This window comes from Eublepharis macularius, chromosome 12 (genome assembly GCF_028583425.1).
Source record: "Eublepharis macularius isolate TG4126 chromosome 12, MPM_Emac_v1.0, whole genome shotgun sequence".
Lineage (NCBI taxonomy): Eukaryota > Metazoa > Chordata > Lepidosauria > Squamata > Eublepharidae > Eublepharis > Eublepharis macularius.
Window position 1 is genome coordinate 45,462,322 of NC_072801.1, and position 19,720 is coordinate 45,482,041.

The window sequence follows — 19,720 nt, forward strand, 5'->3', positions numbered from 1 at the left end:
TGGGGAATATAGGGTAAGAGATGTCCCGCAGGTATGCCCCTCCCAGTTTGCTAAGGGCCTTTTACTTGTCCTGGCTGTGTATGCCAGTCCTCAAGTCAGTACCTCTTAGCTTTGAGCTAAACGAGAAAAATGAAGTGCTCCATCCCTGAAGCAAAGGCCCTTGTCTGAAGTAAAAGCTCTGCTCCCAGACATGAGTGTAGCGTTTTATAGCGGCTAAGAGACTGAGCTGAGACTCAGCGAATCCCTGGTTCAAATCATACCTTAGGCAGGTCCCTTTCTGTTAGCCTCCCTTCCTCCATCTCCCGTGATAATACTTAGGTGCCTGACAGAGTTGTTATAGGGGCTGAAATGCCTTTTTGAACAAAATGCAAATGCCAAGGATTATCTCCTACCAACTTCTCCATTTGATCATGCCCAATTTCCCCCCTCCTTGCTCTGTTCCACCCTGTGCCATGTGAATTTTGTCCATGATCCCCTGCACAGAAGTGCCTTTCTTTTTTACCAGCAGACAAGCTGGTAGGATTATTAGGGCTGCAGTATAGCAGCTTGCCAGTTCCTCTGCCATTGCCTGTAGTTGTTGTTTGGGAAGGCAGCCACCTCTAGTCTGTGCCCATGAGGGTAAGCTTGAAGTTAGACTGTGTGCCTGTCCCCTGGCTTTCCAGTTCCCTGATTTTTCCCCATATCCCACACCCTGAAGAAAGTTCTATGTGGGTCCTTGCAAAATTTCTGGTGAAAAGGGAGGAGGGTACAGAACAGCTATGGAGACGAGATTTTTTTTGCCACCAATATTTGTCTGTAAGACTGCAGTGAGAGCTAGAAATGCCTCAGGCCGAACCTTCATGGCTTCCTCCTCCCTGCCTTGCAGACAGACTGACCATATACTCGTAAAGAAGATTGTTGGGGCCAAACCAGATGTGATGCAGAGAGGACCCACATGACAAGTCTTCTATGTTGTTGTTGTAGTAGTAAATGGCTTGGCTCCTGTGAATAAGTTCCGTGCGTGCTAAACGGCCTCTGCTGCAGAGTGCACTTCCGCCTATTGTGTGCAGAACTCATTCATAGGACCTGAACCATAGTAAAGGCCATAATTGTTCGTTAGGATATGCCAATTTCAATTGCCTTGGTTTGAACTTTCAAAATGAGAAGTGGATGCATTAATGGTCGCGGTAAAAACAGCCATCCACTTTGCTACTGGGGATCCCCAATTATGTGGGCTGGACACGGCTCTGATGCTGTTCTCATTCTCTGCCATTGCTTCCCTAGAATGCCATGAGGGCCACCGTAGAAAGCCATGAATCTAGCCCCACGTTGCCAACCATCAAGGTGATGGTGTCCCTGGGCCAAGAGGATCTTTCTATCCGGGTAAGTGAGGCCATGGAAGGAGAAATTAAAGAGCAACTTTTGTAAACCAGAATGGTGTCGTGGTTAGAGTGTTGGACTGGGATCTGGGAGATCCAGGTTCAAATCTCCACTCTGCCATGGAAGCTCACTGGGTGACCTTCGGCCAGTCACCCTCTCTTGGCACCACCTACTTTGCAGGGTTGGTGTGTGGATGTATCTGAAAACAGTAGCCCATGTATGGCCCCTTGAGTCATTTGGAGGAGGAGCAGGATGATAATGTATGAGACAGAGAGGTAGACTTGCCAGTTGGTGGACATTTCCATTTGAGAGTTAATTCCATTTAAGAGTTTTTTAGGTACTTAAGGTCTCTGTTTTGTTTCACACATCCCTGGGTTCTTTACTCAAAATCAAGAATGGGGGGGGTACAGTAGTCCCCCCTGGCCCCCCACCCATCCCACTTCCCCCATAAACATACAGTAAATGGAAAAATAAATCCACCCCACAGATCTGATCCATGATTGTATGCCAAGGTGGATGAAGGGTTTTCAAAGGCATTCAGACCACGTGGCGTGGGCTCTTGATTTCACCGTGTGGGTTTTCCACATGTTGATGCTTCTGGTTGTTGAGTCAGAGAAAAAGGTTCTCATCTCCATGTTGTCTCCAACCCCGTGTGGTATCTCCTGCCTCTTCTTTCCCACCAGGTACTTCCTTCAGTTCCCACCCACGTCTTTCCATAAACATGTGACTTGTAACATGTATATGGGGCAAACTAGAGTGATACAGAGCCAGACCTTCATGTCAAAACCAGAAGTGTTAATAATAATGGTAATATAATAATAGGTAAAGGTAGTTCCCTGTGCAAGCACCAACTCATTACTGACCCATGGGGGACGTCGCATCATGACGTTCTCTTGGCAGACATTTTGTTATGGGGTGGTTTGCCATTGCCTTCCCCAGTCATCTACACTTTAGCCCCAGGAAACTGGGGAGTCATTTTACCGACCTCGGAAGGATGGAAGGCTGAGTGAACCTTGAGCCATCTACCTGAACCCGGCTTCCACCAGGATCAAACTCAGGCCGTGAGCAGAGCTTGGGCTGCAGTACTTGGGCTTTTATAATATAATAATAACTGCACTTATATTCCACTCTTCTAGACAGATTAGTGCCTCACTCAAAGCGGTGAACAAGTTAGTGTTGTTATTATCCCCACAATACAGCTGGGGAGCTGGGCTGAGAGGAGTGGCTTACCCAAGGCCACCTACTGAGTTCATGGCAGTAGTGGGATTGGAACCAGTGAGTGCTGATTTGCAGCTGAACCACTTAACCACTGTGCTGCAGCAGCTGATTCCCTTTAGGTGGAGAGATGTGTTACTCTGTTCATTGACACCTCTATGGTATATATTTTACTTAGAATGCTAGAATGGGAAAGAAATTCTGTGTTTGACTGGAAGGGCTGGTGAAGCCTGGAAAGGACTGAGTCATGGCCCTTGATGGTCCTCACCAGCCCCTCCAGTTGAGTGCAGAATATTCTCTCTCTCTGGTTATATACCAGGAGAACACAGAATCTGAAATATTGCGCCCAGTCTGCTGGTAAACCAGCAAAGTGCACACTCTGTCAAGATGGAAGGTCCCAGCTAGATCCCTCCGTCCAGGGAGAGCTAGCGGCCCCCCTCTGTGCTGTGCTGTGCTTCAGATGGCAGGCCTTGTTGCTCCAGCGTGCCTTTAGCATGCCTGAGTGTTAATTGATTCAGTTTTGTATGTGGCGCTGGCCTGGTTTTTGATTACGCTTCAAGTTTCCATTTGCTGGCCTGCATTGTTCATTCTGTGTGAAATGTTGGCTGTCATGGTCGTACCCCTTTGGACGGGGAAATTAATAAGCAGATGAATGCGTCCGTTGGCCTCGTTACGCCCTTCACCCCCCTCCACATTTGTGGCATCTGGTCCAGATAGTCTTACTGAACCAAGAACCCCTGCGGACAATTGGCCAAGAAGTGATGGGGTTGGAATAAGGATCCTTTGCATCGGGAGGGCATGCATGTCCTAGCTCAGTTGGCAGGCTCAGTTCAGACATAACACAAGACCATGGCTTATTTTAACTCACGTTAGTTCGTGAATCGGAGTTTCAGCTCATTGACAGTCACGCAGACCCAGGTTTTCCTTGATGAATCCTTGTTTCTTCTCCAGCTTCCTCTATAGCCAAGGAGTGTACACTGGCGGTGCCAGGAAACAGGACACGGTGAAGCATGTATATCATGCAGAACCATAGTCAAGACAAACCGTGGTTAATAAGCTATCTTCCAACCACTGACTCCTGCCAACCATTTCCACTGCCAAAAGAGGGGGAATGGTTTATTTGCCGCTGCCACCCATTTCAGCAGACCTTTGATTCTGTCCTTTTGAACCCCCCCCCCCCACCAAGAGGAGTATTTTGGGGGACACTTCGAGCTGCAGTGAGGGGAGAGGTTGAGAGGTTGTGTTCCATTGGCATAAATATGTCTATCAGTGGAGACTTCTGATGGGATCCAAGCCATAGTTTCAGATCCTGGGTGGTGGATCCTACATAACTGTACTTAGTACAGCGGCCTGCATTTCTTGCAGCCACACTAACCTTGGTGAATTGAGCCACGGCATTTTTCTTCTCCCCTGGTGCAGATGAGCGACCGAGGAGGTGGAGTTCCTCTGCGCAAGATCGAACGCCTCTTCAGCTACATGTATTCCACAGCACCCAAGCCAGAGTTGGGCACTGGTGGGACACCCTTGGTAAGATGGGGTAGTGAGGGAAGAAGCAGCCTAGTATTGCAGTAAATGTCAAGACTTTTTTAACCATCATGACTTCCAAACAAGGAATTTGAGGAATTATATTTCACCCAGGGGTGTGGACAGTGGAATGTCCTTAAATTTTGCCGCACACATGTGAGCAGAAGGTAGATGTTGTTGTCATGGTCCCTAGCAGCTTCTGTTTCTCCCTTCCCTGGCCTGGAAAGAGCCATGCGGGAGTGGAATGGGAGGTGGGAGAGTACAGCGGTTTTCTTTCTGGCTGAAGAAAGAGCTGGGGGTGGAGGAGGGCCAGTGGAAGGGATCACAGGGAAGAATTTGCAGGGCAGATTTTGCTGCTTGGCTGTCAGAAAGACTGCACAGGGGTAGTCTTGTGCACCTGCTTTCAGAGGGGAAGAATACTAAGAATACCAGCTGGCTTCTTGAAACATATGTAACTTCCCTTCTGCCTTCTCCCCTGCAAATACCAGGCTGGCTTTGGCTACGGGCTCCCTATTTCCAGACTTTATGCCAAGTATTTCCAAGGAGACCTTCAGTTGTTCTCCATGGAAGGCTTTGGGACAGATGCTGTCATCTATTTGAAGGTGAGTTGGCCTCTGCTCTTTCTCTCCCCAAACCCTAGATGGGAATTCCTATTGGCATGAACACACTCAGCAGCTTTTTACTGACTCGGACCATTGGATGAGTAATGGGCTTTCACTACACCTGACCATCTGAACTGGAAATGCTAGGGGTTGAACCTGAGACCTTACGCATGAAGAGCAGATGCTCTGCTGCCGAGCCACAGCTCGTCCCTCAGTTTGCTGATCTAATTTCTCCAGTACCTGTTGGTCCTTTGTCCCCCTGTCTAGAGACATCTGTTCACGCTGTTATTTCAAATAGGCTTACCTTTCTCGGGTGCCCAGTTCTGATCAATACCCATTTTTGTATGAGTTGCTAATTTGAACCAAGGTTGCACAGTCTACCTTGAGTTCAGTGTCGGGCTCCTGCTCCTGAGGTCATTTGCCTTTAACAATTCCAACAGGTCACCATCCCATAGTTGCCAGGGTTGGAGAAATCTTCCTTCATATTGGCTGCCATCACTGACGCCACTGCTTCACAAAAGTCTTTTCTGATTGGCCAGTCAGTTGCAGATGCTTGAATGCAGGATTTGCACATTTTTGTTACTGCCAGACTCTCTCTCTGTCTGTCATACACACACTGTCTCACCCCCATAACTAAGAAAGTGTAAATAGAAAATTTCAAAGAAATCAAAAACTTTGATGATTGCTCAAATTATTAATTTTTATTTTTTTTAAAAAAAGTCCTGTGTGTGTTTCTTTGGAAAACATACATTGGTCTGGGAGGGAATTTTCTTTTAAGTACACATGCCTTGGCTTGGTCTTTAGGTCTTGTTAAATTTTTAAGGCAATAAAGTTTGTTTTTTAATCCTTTATAGTGAAGTTATGGCCATTGGAAAATGTTATAAGGAATTGGGTGAAAAGAATGATCAACTTGAGTCAAAGGAATAATTTTGAGAAAGGTTGTTTTTACGTCCTTTTATGCCCTCAAATTTAATTTTTGTCATTGCTGTGATGATCCCCTGCTAAGACAGGTAACTGGCTTGTTGTGCTGTTTATTACTGATCTATTAAGAAAAGAATTACGTAGAAATACCTTACTGCTATAGACATGGAGGCCCTGTAACAAGCAAAGGCCTCCCCTTGCTGGCCTAAAACAAGCACATGTATTGCAAGGTAATTAAAACAATATTTTGGGATCTATAACGAATGTATACCAAGGTCAAGATCTAGCACAGAACTCAGAATAATGAGGGGAATAAGTACTTTTAAAATGAGAAGGGTTTTTATTGAGCTCACTTAAGCCACATTAAATAACTATTACAAGAAATATGAGGGAGAGGGGGAGAGACATTGCACAAGAGCAAACCAAAAATCTTCCCTCACAGCTACATGTCTATGAGGAAAAACAAATGAGGAGGGGAGCGCATGACCGGTCCTGTAGAGTGTGGAAATCCTGTAGAGTGCTGATGTGAAGAGCCGAAGGGGCGGGGGGTAGAGACAGAGACCAGTTTGTGTCTCCAAGGAACCTGTGCCACACAGGGGCAGTAGCTGCTGCAAAGTATTGGCAATTTGCGGGCAATACTTATAGTTCAGGTGTTCATGATGTGGAATGTACTGGTCATAAGGAGCAATGATAAGTGAATAAAAGACCAGGAAGTGACAGATGACTGTCTTTGGGAGGAGGATGGGTCTATGATAAGACTGATCACTTGCTCTCCTGTTCTGCATTAAGGCTATCAGAAAACTTAATTGTGAAGAATAAAGTGGAGAGGAAGCTGTTACTGAAAAAAAGTTTTCCTAGTTTGCATAGAAGTTTAAAATGCTTCCTGGAGATTTGGAGAAGCACAGCCCAAAGACTTGGTGAATGACAAGATTAAGGAGGGGGCAGAAATCTTCTTGTACAGTCACTAAGATAAGTGGTGGAACTAGCTGAGGTCCATCCATTGCTCATTGTCTTGGAGACCTGGGTCATTCATTAGGGTCAGATTATTCAGGGAGGAGGCTCCAAAGTCCTTGGAGAGAATGGCCATCCGCTTTAATCAGCCTGAAGTGGGCTTTAGGGAGGGGCTGGTCTGTAGTCCATTGCTGCTTAATGATTCACCACCTTGTCCTTGGCATGGCTGCTGCATAACAAGCCGTTGCTGTTAGCTTAACTTCTATTTTCTAGCTCAAAGCCCATGTGAGAACCAAACTGGAGGCCCCAAAATAGCTTCCCCCCCCACTTAAGGAAGGGTCTGGGGGCTAAAATAGGGACATTGTAAATCGGATTTGCAATCCCTAGAAGTCACCCTAGCCACCTGAATGTGGAAGTTAAAACTAGCATGTGCTGGCAGATATGGAATGTGGTGGTGGTCAGCCAGAGGTTAGATGCACCCCTGTCACCAAGTTCATTCTAAACTTTGTGTCTTCCTTTCCAGGCCTTGTCAACAGATTCAGTAGAGCGGCTTCCTGTGTACAACAAGTCAGCATGGCGCCACTACCAAGCCACCCAGGAAGCTGACGACTGGTGCGTGCCCAGCACAGAACCGAAAAACACTTCCACATATCGGGTGACCTAAGCCTTGCCTTTGTTTCTTGGTGGAGACGGCCTCTTCCTTGCCTCTAAGATGGAGAAGCCAGAACTGGATATATGAGGAGGGAGGAAAAGGACCCACAATCATCACCAGCGCAAGACCCTTTTGTGTTAGGAGACCTCAACAGACACTCTTCCTGTTGGCTGGCACATCTGACACGCCAGCCAGCCAGGAGCACAACTGCATTCTTCAGTGTGGGAAGTATGTAGCGTAGATCCTTCTCTGTATCACTGGAGCCCTGCATGGAGCTTCCTTGCTGCTAACCCTACCATCCCTACCCATACAGTCCCGTCTTTCCATCTAGTGTTTTGGCATTTGCTTTCCATGTTTCTGTAATTTTTTAAAATCCTGTTTGATGTCTGGACACACTGCCTTCTTGATTATAGAGGAAAGGCAGTCATATTTTGAGGGAATCTACAGAAGAGAATGGAAGAGGTGCTGGCCTCTGTGTTACTCTTCCTGACATGGAGGGGATAGCTCCAGTCTGGGAAAACAGGTGATACTGACAGATCCTGATGTCCTCATTGCAAAACATAGCTGTGTCAGCAAGCATCAGGAGGAAAAAGGGCACATAGAAGTCCCTGAGCTACGTTCATTCCCCAACAAACGTATGACTTTCCAAGCTGGGGAAAAAATTGCGGGAGCTGGTCTTCTTGAGAGTGGGGAGGAGTCCGGTGTCTGTGAGGCTGCATGTCAGGTGTGTAGCTGGGTTCTTCGAGGCTTTCAGAGTCAGTAACTCCTGCTCTGAAGGAAGTCTTTCCATTTTTATTTTGCTGACCTTTGGTGGGTTATCCTGCTCATCTCATTCGTTTGCCATGGGAAGAAAATGGCACTTTTGCCTGCTGGTCAGTCCCCAGTGAGGCTTGTGGTGAAGTACCAGTCTGCAACTTGTGACAAAAGAGTTGCATATTTTCTCTCCACGCACACAGTGTCTCCACAAGCAAAGCAGTTGTTTTGATTGCCCGTTCTCCAGTGCCAAACTCCTAGGTGACAAGTGCAAGTCAGTGGAGCTATATGGAGAAGAAAACACTGGGAAAGATTGAGGCTGGTTCCTTGAGGTGCAGGACAGATGAAGCGTTCATGATTTCCTTTTTTGGCTGCCAACTGAAGCAGGGATTCTGCTGACTGAACCACCTCCAATACCTGGGAAGGATTGGCTAAAGGAGCTTTTGATACGACATTCAGGAGGGAATGAATGTATGGCAGAATTGGCGAGGTAGAGAGCCTGGAAGAAGCAGGGTTCCTGATCATGGGGAGAAAGACATCCTACGCATGCACACTTGGGCATGTTACGCGGCATGTGCCACCTTTCCACTGGATGCACTGAAATTAGTGGAGATGGAGTTTGCTTCTGTGGTCCTCCTTCTCCAGCCCACCCATTCACTTTCTGCAGAACGTTCTCCGGCATCCAGTGTGTGAACCACTGAGACTGCAGCTCCCCATCTTTCCTGCTTCTGCACCTTCCTGCTTCACAGACCCTTCCTCTACAGTGGCTCATGCCAGGATCGTATTTTTTTTAAAAAAATCCTTGTCAGGTGGAAATGGAAGGGTGGGGTGGGCAGTGTGTTTGGATGGGGAGCAAGTGCAGAGGTTTGGCTTCCTTTCAGGTGGCTGACTTGTTTTCAGCAAATGCACACATCCTGGGTTCTAAGCAGGTGTCCTCTCTGTCCCCAAACCCTTCTGGCCTCTCATTCTTCCCGTCTCTGTTGCATGGCCTGCTTCTGAGTGGTCTAGAGATCATCAGTGTATATATAATATATATATTTTTATTATCTGGGTCAAACCACACATACAAGCTGCCACAGTATTCTTTCGCTCCTTTGATCTGTTAAGGGTGGGGTGGTGGTGTCAGGGGAACATGAAATCAAACCTGTTTAAAAATAAAAAATAAAATGAACCATACATCCTTGGTTGAGAGTGTGAATTGCTTCCAGCAGGTTCTTGGGCTTTCACTGTGAATTTTTGTTTTTTGTTCCACACCAGTGTTTGGGGCGATTGTAGCGTGGAGGAAGGGAATGTGGTTTGGTCATCTAGGCCAATGTGCCTTCATGCTCTCCACACCTGGTCCTGAGCAGACACACCAGCGCGTCGCTCCTGTTTTTACCCGGCTTTAAGATAAGTGTCTGTACTACCCACACCAAAGAACCCACCTTTAAATCTGCAGCAGTGTTGGACTCTGCTGAGCCTCAAGTACCTGACATCACAGTCACATGACAGGAAGAAGCTATGACCTCACTGGTACCGCTGCCAGCACCGCAGGCAATAGACTGAGAACTTGGTTTGGAGCCTTGGGGTTTCTTTTGCCTGAGCTCATGGCTTTCCCATTAGTGGACTTACCTCCCAAACTCTGGCCAAGCTTGTAATTGTGACCGCTCATGGAGAATGGTTGCTTCACAGTGAGTGGTGCCTCTGTTTACCCCGGGTTGAGCAAAGACTCAGGTATTTCTGTTTTCCTTCTTTTGGTTTTTGAGGTGCAGAAGGTGCTCCCTTGCATACATCCTTCATCACACAGCCCTGTTCAAGAAAGGACTGCACGTGGGACATTTCTTCTTCCAGACTTGAGCCCCTGTATGCATTTCATATTTTTTTTCACTTACAGCAAAGCATAGTCTATATACCTGTAAAACTAGCATGGCTGTGTATTTGCTGAGTGGCTGGTCGTGGAAGTACTTTGATTATTGAGGAAGGTAATGATTTCCAGTCAGGCTTTAACCAGACCCCTCTCCCCTCACACCCCCAAATAATGAAGCACTCGTGGAATTAATTTAAAGCAGTAGGCCAAAGGCTGAAACCCACTAGTGATCCCTTGGAGCCAGCATCTACTCCATGCTACATGTACAAGCAGAAAGAGCATGTAAGGGTGTTATGGGAAGTGGTCTTGGGCATTCCTGACTAGGTGGGGGAGACGGAGAGCAACGGTCAACCTGGATTGCAAGAACAGAGCCTTGGCCAAAAGGCAACAGAAGGCTCTAGTTGGCCTCCATGCTTCAAGGCCTCCAGAAGTCCAAGGTGTGGGCTCTTGTCTACTGGTGGAGAAGTGGGTAAACACATTAATTTGGTCTTTTTCAGTGCAAAGGATAGTAACTTCAGTGGGGACTAAGCGATAACTACAGAGGAGGCTTGCAGTCGGATATGAAGAATTTTTAAAAAGAACTATATTCACATTAGCTTTGTCCCTCTGTTGAGAAGAACATTAGTAGCGCTGCTGTTTTTTTTTCTGTACTGACTGAAGAAAGATGGAGAAGGCAACTTTGGCAAAGGTTCCCCACCTAAGTCTTCGACAAAAGGCACAGGGTAATGTAAGAAGAGCCCTGCTGGATCAGACCAGCGATCCATCTAGTTCAGCATCCTGTTTCACACAGTGGCCAACCAATTGTCCTGGAAGGCAAACAACTAAATAGATTTAGTTGTTGTAGAGTATAGAGTTTGAAGTGTTCTCTGCTAGCACTGGCATGCAACGCCCTTAGATGCGGATGTTCCCTTCAGGCACTATGGCTAGTAGGCCAATGGATCTCTGTGACACCCATGCTCAAAGTCAGCAGGAGGATTTCCTTTGTCTTATTTTTATTCTTGAATCACCTGAAGTGCCTTGTACAAACCTCTTAAAGGAAATAGCAGTACTTTTACTCCAAATTGTTGGGCTCAACTGAGGCCTACAGCAGAAGATGAACAGTCAAGAATATAGCCTGGGCAAACTTAACTGCATGTTGCAGGGGTAATCCATAACCAGTTTTTTTAAAGAGAACTTGACTCATATTTGATGGAATTACAAGATAATACGAAGAAGCAACAAAATTATGAGGTGATAGTAAAGTGTCTGTTACTCCTGTAGGTGCAAGTAAGATGACAACACAGTTATAAAAATGCATTAATTCGTTTTTTTAGGAATTAGCATATAATTCAAAAGATTTTGGACCCTGAATGGTGTATGAGCAGCAGCTATCTAAATAATAATCGCTAGTAATAAATGTGCTCATATACTGCTCTTCTAGACAGGTAAGTGCCCCACTCAAGGCAGTGAACAAAATCAGTGCAGTTGTTATCCCTGCAATGCAGCTGGGGAGCTGGGGCTGAGAGGAGTGGCTGACCCAAGCCCACCTGCTCAGCTCATGGCAGTTAGCAGGATGCAAACCAGCAGAACGCTGACTCACAGCCCGACCACTTGACCACTACGCTACAGCAGGGTTCCAAACTGCAAAACAACGAACAAAAAAAAAAAAAGCTTCCATGCTTGTTTCATCTCTCTAATTTCATTTGGAGCAATAATTTTTCCAAAAAAGCTGACTTCCACATCTGATCTTATTTCCTTAGATGTGTTGGTTGCCTTTTCAGAGACCTGCTCAAGGCAGTTAACAATAGAAAGAAATTTAGAAGTCCAACTCAACAACAATCTGTAAAAACAACACATATAACTTCCCCAGCAATAAAACCATCCCAAATGGAACAGTTACTACAAAATAATCATAAATGTTTTATAGGACTGAGGCAATCTTAAAAGCAGGTCATAAAAACAAGCATTGGGAGTGAGGAATAGGCCATAAAATACTGAAACAGATGGGACGAAACCTTCAATTAGGAGCAAACGTTTCAGCCGGGTGCCTAAATGGCTTGCAGAGTAGGCACCAGGTGAGCTTCGCAGGGGAGGGCCTTCCAGAGCTGGGATGTCACCACACCCCATGTTTCCCTTGCTGGGATTTAAGTGAGCAGGCAAAAGGAAAAATGATTTGTATCCCAAACGTTGATTATTGACATACATCTGTACCGAGGAGGGGGGGGGAGTGATTCAGTCCTGGGTTCAGATCATTCTCATTCTGCAAGTTTTGTTTCCCTTGCTTCTATTCCTTATCCTGCATCAATGGTGTTCATAGTAAAGTGCCCAGTCCCAACACATGCACAAGTTTTGATGCCTTGCTTACAAGACTCTGGGAGCATCCTTGGAAGGCGCGCTCTCCCTTCCCGCCCTGTTTCTGAGGCTGAAATACGCTCTGGGGAGCAGAAACCTATGGCAGGGTAACCTGAAGAAAGGGCTGTGTTTTCTCCCCTACTAGCCAAAGGAGGTCTGCATCAGCTGCAACCTAAGTTATCCGGAAAGCAACTTATGGCTGCGCTGGGTGCCTCGCTGTGACCGGACAGAGCCTCCCCCCCCCCCATGGGTGGCTCCTGTTTCTTCTCTGCAGGCAAGCCAACAGGCTTTCCAAGCTCGTTCTAATGCTGTAGAGTTGTACCCATGGAAACAAAGTGAAATGCTTTCTAGCTGAAGAGTGGTTTTGTGGCAGGGTTGCCAGCCTCCAGCTGGAGATCTCCCAGAATGACAAGTGATCTCCAGGCAACAGAGATCAGTTCCCCTGGAGAAAATGGCTGCTGTGAAGGGTGAGCTCTGTGGCATCATACCTCACTGAGGCTCCTCCCCTCCCCAAGCCCTGCCCTCTCCAGGCTCCGCCCCCCAAGTCTCCAGGAATTTCCCAGCTTGGACCTGGCAACCCTATTTTGTGGTTGTGTTTCACCTTGCAGCTTCCCTCTAAAATACTGAACAAGCTTGCCCTTGCTTTTGTAGGGAGGAAAAAGGAGCACCTGCGTTTGATATTTCTCTCCTGTAATCATTCATTTGTGCAGTCTAGAAAAACAGCTCCTTTGTCACATGGCACGTGGTTCTCTTGCCAGTTCAATTTCTATAGCAGACATGGTGGATTTAATATGCACCAGCCTGGATGGGTGGAATCCCAGAAGTTTACAGGCTCTTTCTAATTTGTGGTGTTCCATCTTTCTGCTTTGAATCTGCTCCTTTCTCCTTTAAGTGTTTAGCAACTGAGCAGTGACAATCAGGGTGTGGGTGCCCTACCTAGACAGGCAGCAGCCATTTTAAATCACATATTAAATATTACATGTAAATCACAGTACGCACAGTGTGCAGTCTGACATTTCCAGCTCTAAAAATAAACTCGACTGGGTTTCATGCTTTTCTCTGCAGGCAGCAGCCTTGCCTCCAGCTTACAAAATAGCAGAGAAGACAAGGCAGAAAACCGGGGGACTCGAAAGACTTTTACTGAAATCATTCTTGGATATGATTCCACGTACACTTGAGATGTGACTAAAAGTGATTATCAAAGAAAGTCCTTGCTTGCAATAGCAAGATTCAAGACAGGTGATACCTTAAAGACCAAACAAGATTTTCAGGTACAAGCCTTTGAGAATCAAAGCTTCCTTTGCTAGGTATCAGGTAGGTAAACAGCTACCTACCTGAAACTTGCTTGCTTTTGTTTTCTAATCTTTATTGGGGCCAAGAGGGGTCTTTTTTAAAGCAAGTTGACGGCACTCATGCCAAACAGAAAGGGACCAGGGCAGTTCATTGGGATGGACTTTTTAAAAATTTAAACTATAAACAATAACATAAAAGCTATAGACAACTAACATAGAAGATAAAAAACCCAGCATTCTAACAAGAAAACACACACAGTACATAAACAAGTGAAGAAAAGAAAAAGAAACAAACTAAACTATAGATTGAGTTCCGATTTTCTCTGCGACAAATATAGATCATTTTCAGAGTGTCACTTATTCTAAGTTAAACATAAAAGCCCTTTTTTCTGTTGTTCATTATTCTTAATCCATAAATCCAGATGTCATCAAGACATTATCCATTTCATGTAAAAAGTCTTTAAACGGTTTCCATTCAGTCAAAAGTGTAACTAATGTCTTTTCCCTAATCAATGAAGTAAGTTTTGCCATTGACGTAAAGGGACCAGGGCAGTTAGAAAGACACTTGGATGGAGCTTGCTTCACATCTCTGCCAGAAAGGACTTTGCTTTAACTTGCTAGCAGAAATGAGTAAAAGGGAGCAGGTTTTCAATACAAAATCCAACAAACAAAAGACAAAAGGACCTTTTAAACAGCTGTGCAATTCTCTCTTTGATTGAGTCAATGTTATCTTTCAAATCAATTACAAATGTGATCAGATGTAATCCAATTACTAAAGATAATGTTATGTAATAATACTTTGATTAGCACCCAGTTAGATACTCTTTTCTGACCTCATCAGACTATTGTAGAAAACTTGTAGATGATAAGGTCATCACTGCCCACTGGCTAGGGACTGCAGAAGTGAAAAGAAGGATCCTCAGCCATCAGTCCCGAGAGCTGCTGGAAAGCTACACCCGCCTCTCTCCTGCAGAGGATATCATATCAGCAAGTGAAGATCAGCTTGACCCTTGTCTATTATAAATCCCTAATTAAAAGCTTTGGAGAACTCAAAAGCTCACACACTGTGTTGTGTTATTTTGGTGGGTCTTGATGAAAGGTATTGCACATGACTTTTGTTTTGAGATTTTGCTATGGACTTAGATAGCTACCAACTCTTTGTCAACTTTATTTGGACCTTCTCAAACTAATCACCCTCCTCTGCAGGCACAAAGTTGACTTCTCTGTCGTTTGCGCCCCCTGTTCAGTTTCTCATCAAGGGGTGTATGGTATTTTTTTTCACTACAGTACAATAATATGGCACTTCCTTTCTACCCTCATAGCAAAAAATGCTGATTCATGCTCTGTCTGCCCCCCTTGATTACTACAACAGTCTCTTCTTGGGTCTGCTGCTGTTGCACCTCAACCCCCTTCTGTCCTGTACTCTGTAACCAAATTAACTTCTCTCCACATTCTGTCTGTGTGACACCTTGTGATGACATCTTCGGTTGGAGTCTGCTTAAAATTTCCACCATACAAGGGGTGGGGAAAAGTTTGCTGACTCTTCCCTCCCACCGCAGACCTCTTATTCCATAGGGGTCCCTCCCTACCCCAATGAGAAACATTTGGGGGCATTTGGGGCTGCAGTAGAAGCAGAAGGTGGGGGTGGTCATTGAACTCGCGCAAAAGGCCCCCCTGTACCACTTGAGTTGGTGTGGTCAAATCTAGTCATCCAAGGGCTCGAAAGTTTCTGTAATACATATTCATACTGGGTTTTAAAAAATCTGCAAGTAAGCTTGTGTAGGCTCAGGACTATGGTAGACAGAGTTGCCATCTTTCTGGTGGCACCTGGAGTTCTTCTGGAATTTTTGGGTATCAGTTTCCCTGGAGAAAATGGCAGCTTTGGAAGGCAGACTCTGTGGTATGCCATAGATTCTAGGTGAAATCCCGCCCCAAACTCCCCACATGCACCACCCTCAAATCTCCAGAAATTTCCCAGTGCAGAGATGGCAAGCTGATGTTTCAGCAAAACGGAGCAGGGAAGCAGAACAGAATTGCAGCCGGGGGGGGGGGGTGAGATTCATTGGAATTGGAGCTAGACGGATGTGGAGGACAGAGAGTGGGAGGGAAGGAAAGAACAAAAGGCACTCAGGAAAGAGAAAGTGGGGGCCTGTGTTGGGGGAAGGATGACTGAGAACCAGAGCAAATGGGGAAGGCACAGGGACGAGTGGAGAATATGGGAACAAATAAGGGGACAGTGATGGAGGAATAGGGCCTCCCCTTATAGTCCCCTATTTAGAGCACTGGATCTACTTGATCTACTTGATCCAATACTTTCAATCTGTGTTGGGCATCTTGAGGCTCCTTGAAAGGTTTCGTCAATGAGAGCATCAGTAATGGTGGATGAGTTTTCAGAGTTGCTCATCTTCCCTTCCACAGACACAGGAGTGAGTGAAGCATGTTCTCGATTTCTAATCTCTGTTCTGAGAGGGTGTGGTTGAGGAATTGTTGGACACTCAGAACAACTTTCGAGCATCCCAAAGCTGACAGAGTAACAGTGGAGTGGAGGCGACTCCATCCCTGTGAGGACTCTGCCCTCTGGTGCTGGCTTCAGGTGACTGCAGCGAACCGTCCCTACGGTTGTGCTCCAGACTATTTTTTTTTAAATTAAATCTTCTCTTATAAGATACCTTGTAGTAAAAAGGTACCACATGTTTGATCAAAATAAATAAACTACAGATGAACTAGAATCATTCACCAAAAATAAAAACAAATTAAGACTAAATTTCTAGGGACCACGGCGTGACTCTTCTCCTTAGCAATGCCGCTAGCGGTGTAGTCTGGTGCTGGGATTACAGCATTGGACTAGGATACGGGTGAACCAGGTTCAAATCCCCATGCTGCCATGGAAGCGTACATACTCTCAGCCTCACAGGGTTGTTGTGGGGATACAATGGAAAATGGGAGAATGATGTAAGCCACTTTTGGTCTCCATTGGGTAGAAAAGCTTGGCATTTATGAAGTAAATATACATGGTAACACTAGCCATTTGTCCTCTGCCCATTCTCCCCCCCCTTTTTTAGCCCCTTCAGCAAAGTATAATATCAGAGTCCTTACTGGGAACATACATCGTTATGGCTATCTGCTTCCCCTATGTTCAGTATTATATGCATGGAAATCTATAATGCCTATAATCATCCTACACACCAATTTTAGTTTTTCTTTTTGTGTGCTCCTTCCTTTTTCACCAACAGGAAAGTGGATTGGATCCACCCCCAAACTTCTACAAAATAAATCCAAGGCAAAGCCAAAAAGAAGGTGTGGAAGAAACCCAATTTTAATCAACGATTTGGGGCCAATGTACCCGGAGGGCCACTTCTGCTTGCACAAACTGGCTCGTGCTCTGAGGGCAGCTGAGGAAGCCTTATTGTCAGAGTATTCCAGTCATTGAGGAGATGTGTTAAGGCTTTCTTAGCAGTCCTCCATGCCCTTTGGAACTCACCCCCTGCTATGAAAGGTGCCTTCTCTAGAGGCCTCATATCATCATCTGAAAACATTTTTCTTTTCATTCCAGAAGACCTTTCAATCACTCTCCTGTGCAATTTTTTAATGGGCTTTAAAACTTTAACTGTTTTGTATGGATTCATTTTTTAAAAGAAAAGCGGGATATGAATACTTGATTTTTTTTAAAGCCCAGTATTTTTGTAATCAAACAGAATTCCATTGTGTTTTAATACTCGTCCTCAGGATAAAAATAGAGAAGCTAAATTTCCTTGTATGAGGGGAATGGATAAGTTTTCTTACGAGGATAGGCTCAGAAATTTGGGGCATTTCAATTTAGAGAATTAACGATGAAGAGGAGAGCCATCATAGAGGTTTATAACCTTTATTTATTTACTTCATTTATAGTCTGTGCACCTTTTTCACAGAGATTGAAGGGAAATATGAATAGGGTGGAGAAAGTAAATCGCAAGATTATTTTTTCTCTCTCAACAATTTGTTTGTTTGCCACCTTTCCACTTTGAATGAACTCAAAGCAGCTTGCAATGTAAAACAAAAACAAATGTAACAATACATCAAAAACAAAGTTTAAAACTACCTATACATTAAAAAGTGGCTAAACAAAAGCCATTCTAAATAAAACACTCTTAAGGCAGGTAACAAATAGGATTTCCGACAAGGCCCGTCAAGGTACTTCCGGCGAAAATGGTCTATCTCCATGGAAATGATATAGCCCCTGAGAAAGCGTCCACAGCGAAACACAAAGACTGCTAGCGATTTGTTGGACTACTCGTGAGGAGATACTTCTTCACACAAGCGGGACGAGCGTAGGATTTTCAGCCGTCTTCAGCCTTTTGCACTAACCACTTTGGAATTCATTAGTATTTAGACTGGGCTATTTACTACTGTATGGATGTTTTGACATGCTTTTGGAATGTACCGAAGACTTCTTTATGAGATGGAATTTCAGACAATTTGATTGCTTCTACTTACATCGGAATACTATTGTGATTGTTCCAGTTCATTCATGTGTTGTATGTATTTATAATAAGTAGTAGAATTGTATGAATTTGTGTGCTATGTTTATTAATTGTAATAAGGAATTGTGCATTTATAACATTATATTTATTCATAGCACTTTGCACTTTTTATGATTAAGCACTATAGTAAATATTGACATAGAATTCTTTTGGTTGGGGGAGTTTGTTGTTTTTTTCGGCTTCTGTACTCTCCCCCACAAGCCTCTTACAAGTAGTAGTTAGGTAGCTGTGTTGGTCAAAAGTGGGGTCACCCAGTGAAACTGATGGGCAATAGATTTAGGACAGAAAAATGGAATTCAAAAAATAATTAGTGTGTGGAATTTATTGCCAGTGGATATGGTGACAGCCATGAGCACAGATGGCTTTTAAAAGGGAGATTGATTCATGGAGGAGAGACCTGTCAATGAAAGCTTTTCAATGGAGGCTAAGTCTATAACTGTCTACCAGATGACTAAAAGGGGACCTCCATGTCCAGAGACAATAAACCTCTGAAAACCAGTCCGGGGGGGGGGGGATGCATTTGTATCTAGGCCGTGTTTGATGGCTCATGAAGGCAACAAGTTGGCTACTGTGTGAAACAAGATGCTGGACTAAATGGACACTTTTATGATACTGCAGGAAACTTTTTATGAGGGAGATTGTCAAAATACACTGGAGATATATTTCTAATAACAAGGTCCGGTTTATACTGAGGTGATGTACCTCAGCCTAGCCTTTCTTTACCTAGGGTCGTCATGTGCTCGCTGGGCTGGCACTGTGGCTTCCTTGTCCCTCAGTCACACTGAACAGGAGGCGACAAGCAAGCTTCCTGAGGGCAGGCCTACATCAGATATTAAACACGATAAAGATGTGGATGTTCAACATTACCATGCATTTTATATTGGATAGATAGGTTTTGTGTATACATGTGTATTATATATGAAGATCTTATTTCAGTATTTCATTCTCTTCCACTTTTGTGAGGTAAAATGTTTCATGGAACATTTCCTTTTTATTTCTCATTTTTCCTTAAAATGCCATATCCTGCTGCCTCTGCCCCCAGTCCTATCAAAGGCAACCCTGACAAAAAAAAGAGACAATTTTTTTGCATCCTTTTTAATCTGTCAGAATTAGGCAACTAGAAAGTACATCGCAAACCCTTCTTGAGTTCTGCCAAAGCTGACCACACCTGCTACAATGCAAAACATGCACCTTGAAAACCATTTAGAATTGCTTTTATTCCACTGTAGTGTCTTATTGTGTATTACCAGACTTCTGGAGCTTTCACGGGCACCATTTTTCCTCCTTTCTGGGCTGTGGGCAGCCCGCTCTTTCCCCCTGCTCATCACCCCATAGTGAACACTTCTCAATAGAGAGATGTAGAGGGGGATAGACCCAATCAGACCTGAAGCAGAATCCATTCTGAGAGAAGATGGCGTACAGACTACCACACACTCTTCTCATCCTGCTGTATTTTGGGAGATGGGGTGTGTATGCATATCTGTGTGCATGTGTGTATTTGTGATGTGTGTCCGTGAGACAGCCATGATACCCCAGTGGCTCATAGGAACAGGACGGTGTGGCAGGACACCTAATTGGCACAGAGCATGAACACATCTAGGCCTCCGGAATGAACAGCATCAAGTACAGGAGTTGCATCAACAGGAAAGTCAAGAGGTGTTATCTGAAGGTAGTGACGGGGTCAGTACACCACTCCACTATCACCCTCCCCCAGTACAGCAGGCAGGGCGGCTTGCTGGCCCACTTGAATGCAG

At 44.9% G+C, this 19,720-nt stretch overlaps 1 protein-coding gene across 3 annotated transcripts in view; it reads left to right on the plus strand.

Annotated features, from left to right (window-relative positions):
- PDK2 (pyruvate dehydrogenase kinase 2) overlaps nucleotides 1-9,153 on the plus strand; it is a 32,650-nt gene extending 23,497 nt beyond the window's left edge. For all 3 annotated transcript variants that reach the window (XM_054992698.1, XM_054992699.1, XM_054992700.1), the window contains 4 exons: nucleotides 1,264-1,362; nucleotides 3,994-4,101; nucleotides 4,587-4,700; nucleotides 7,096-9,153. In XM_054992698.1, coding sequence (XP_054848673.1) covers nucleotides 1,264-1,362; nucleotides 3,994-4,101; nucleotides 4,587-4,700; nucleotides 7,096-7,236 — 462 coding nt within the window. In that variant the 3' untranslated portion in view covers nucleotides 7,237-9,153. The remainder of the gene's footprint in view (nucleotides 1-1,263; nucleotides 1,363-3,993; nucleotides 4,102-4,586; nucleotides 4,701-7,095) is intronic.
- The last annotated feature ends 10,567 nt before the right edge of the window (nucleotides 9,154-19,720 follow it).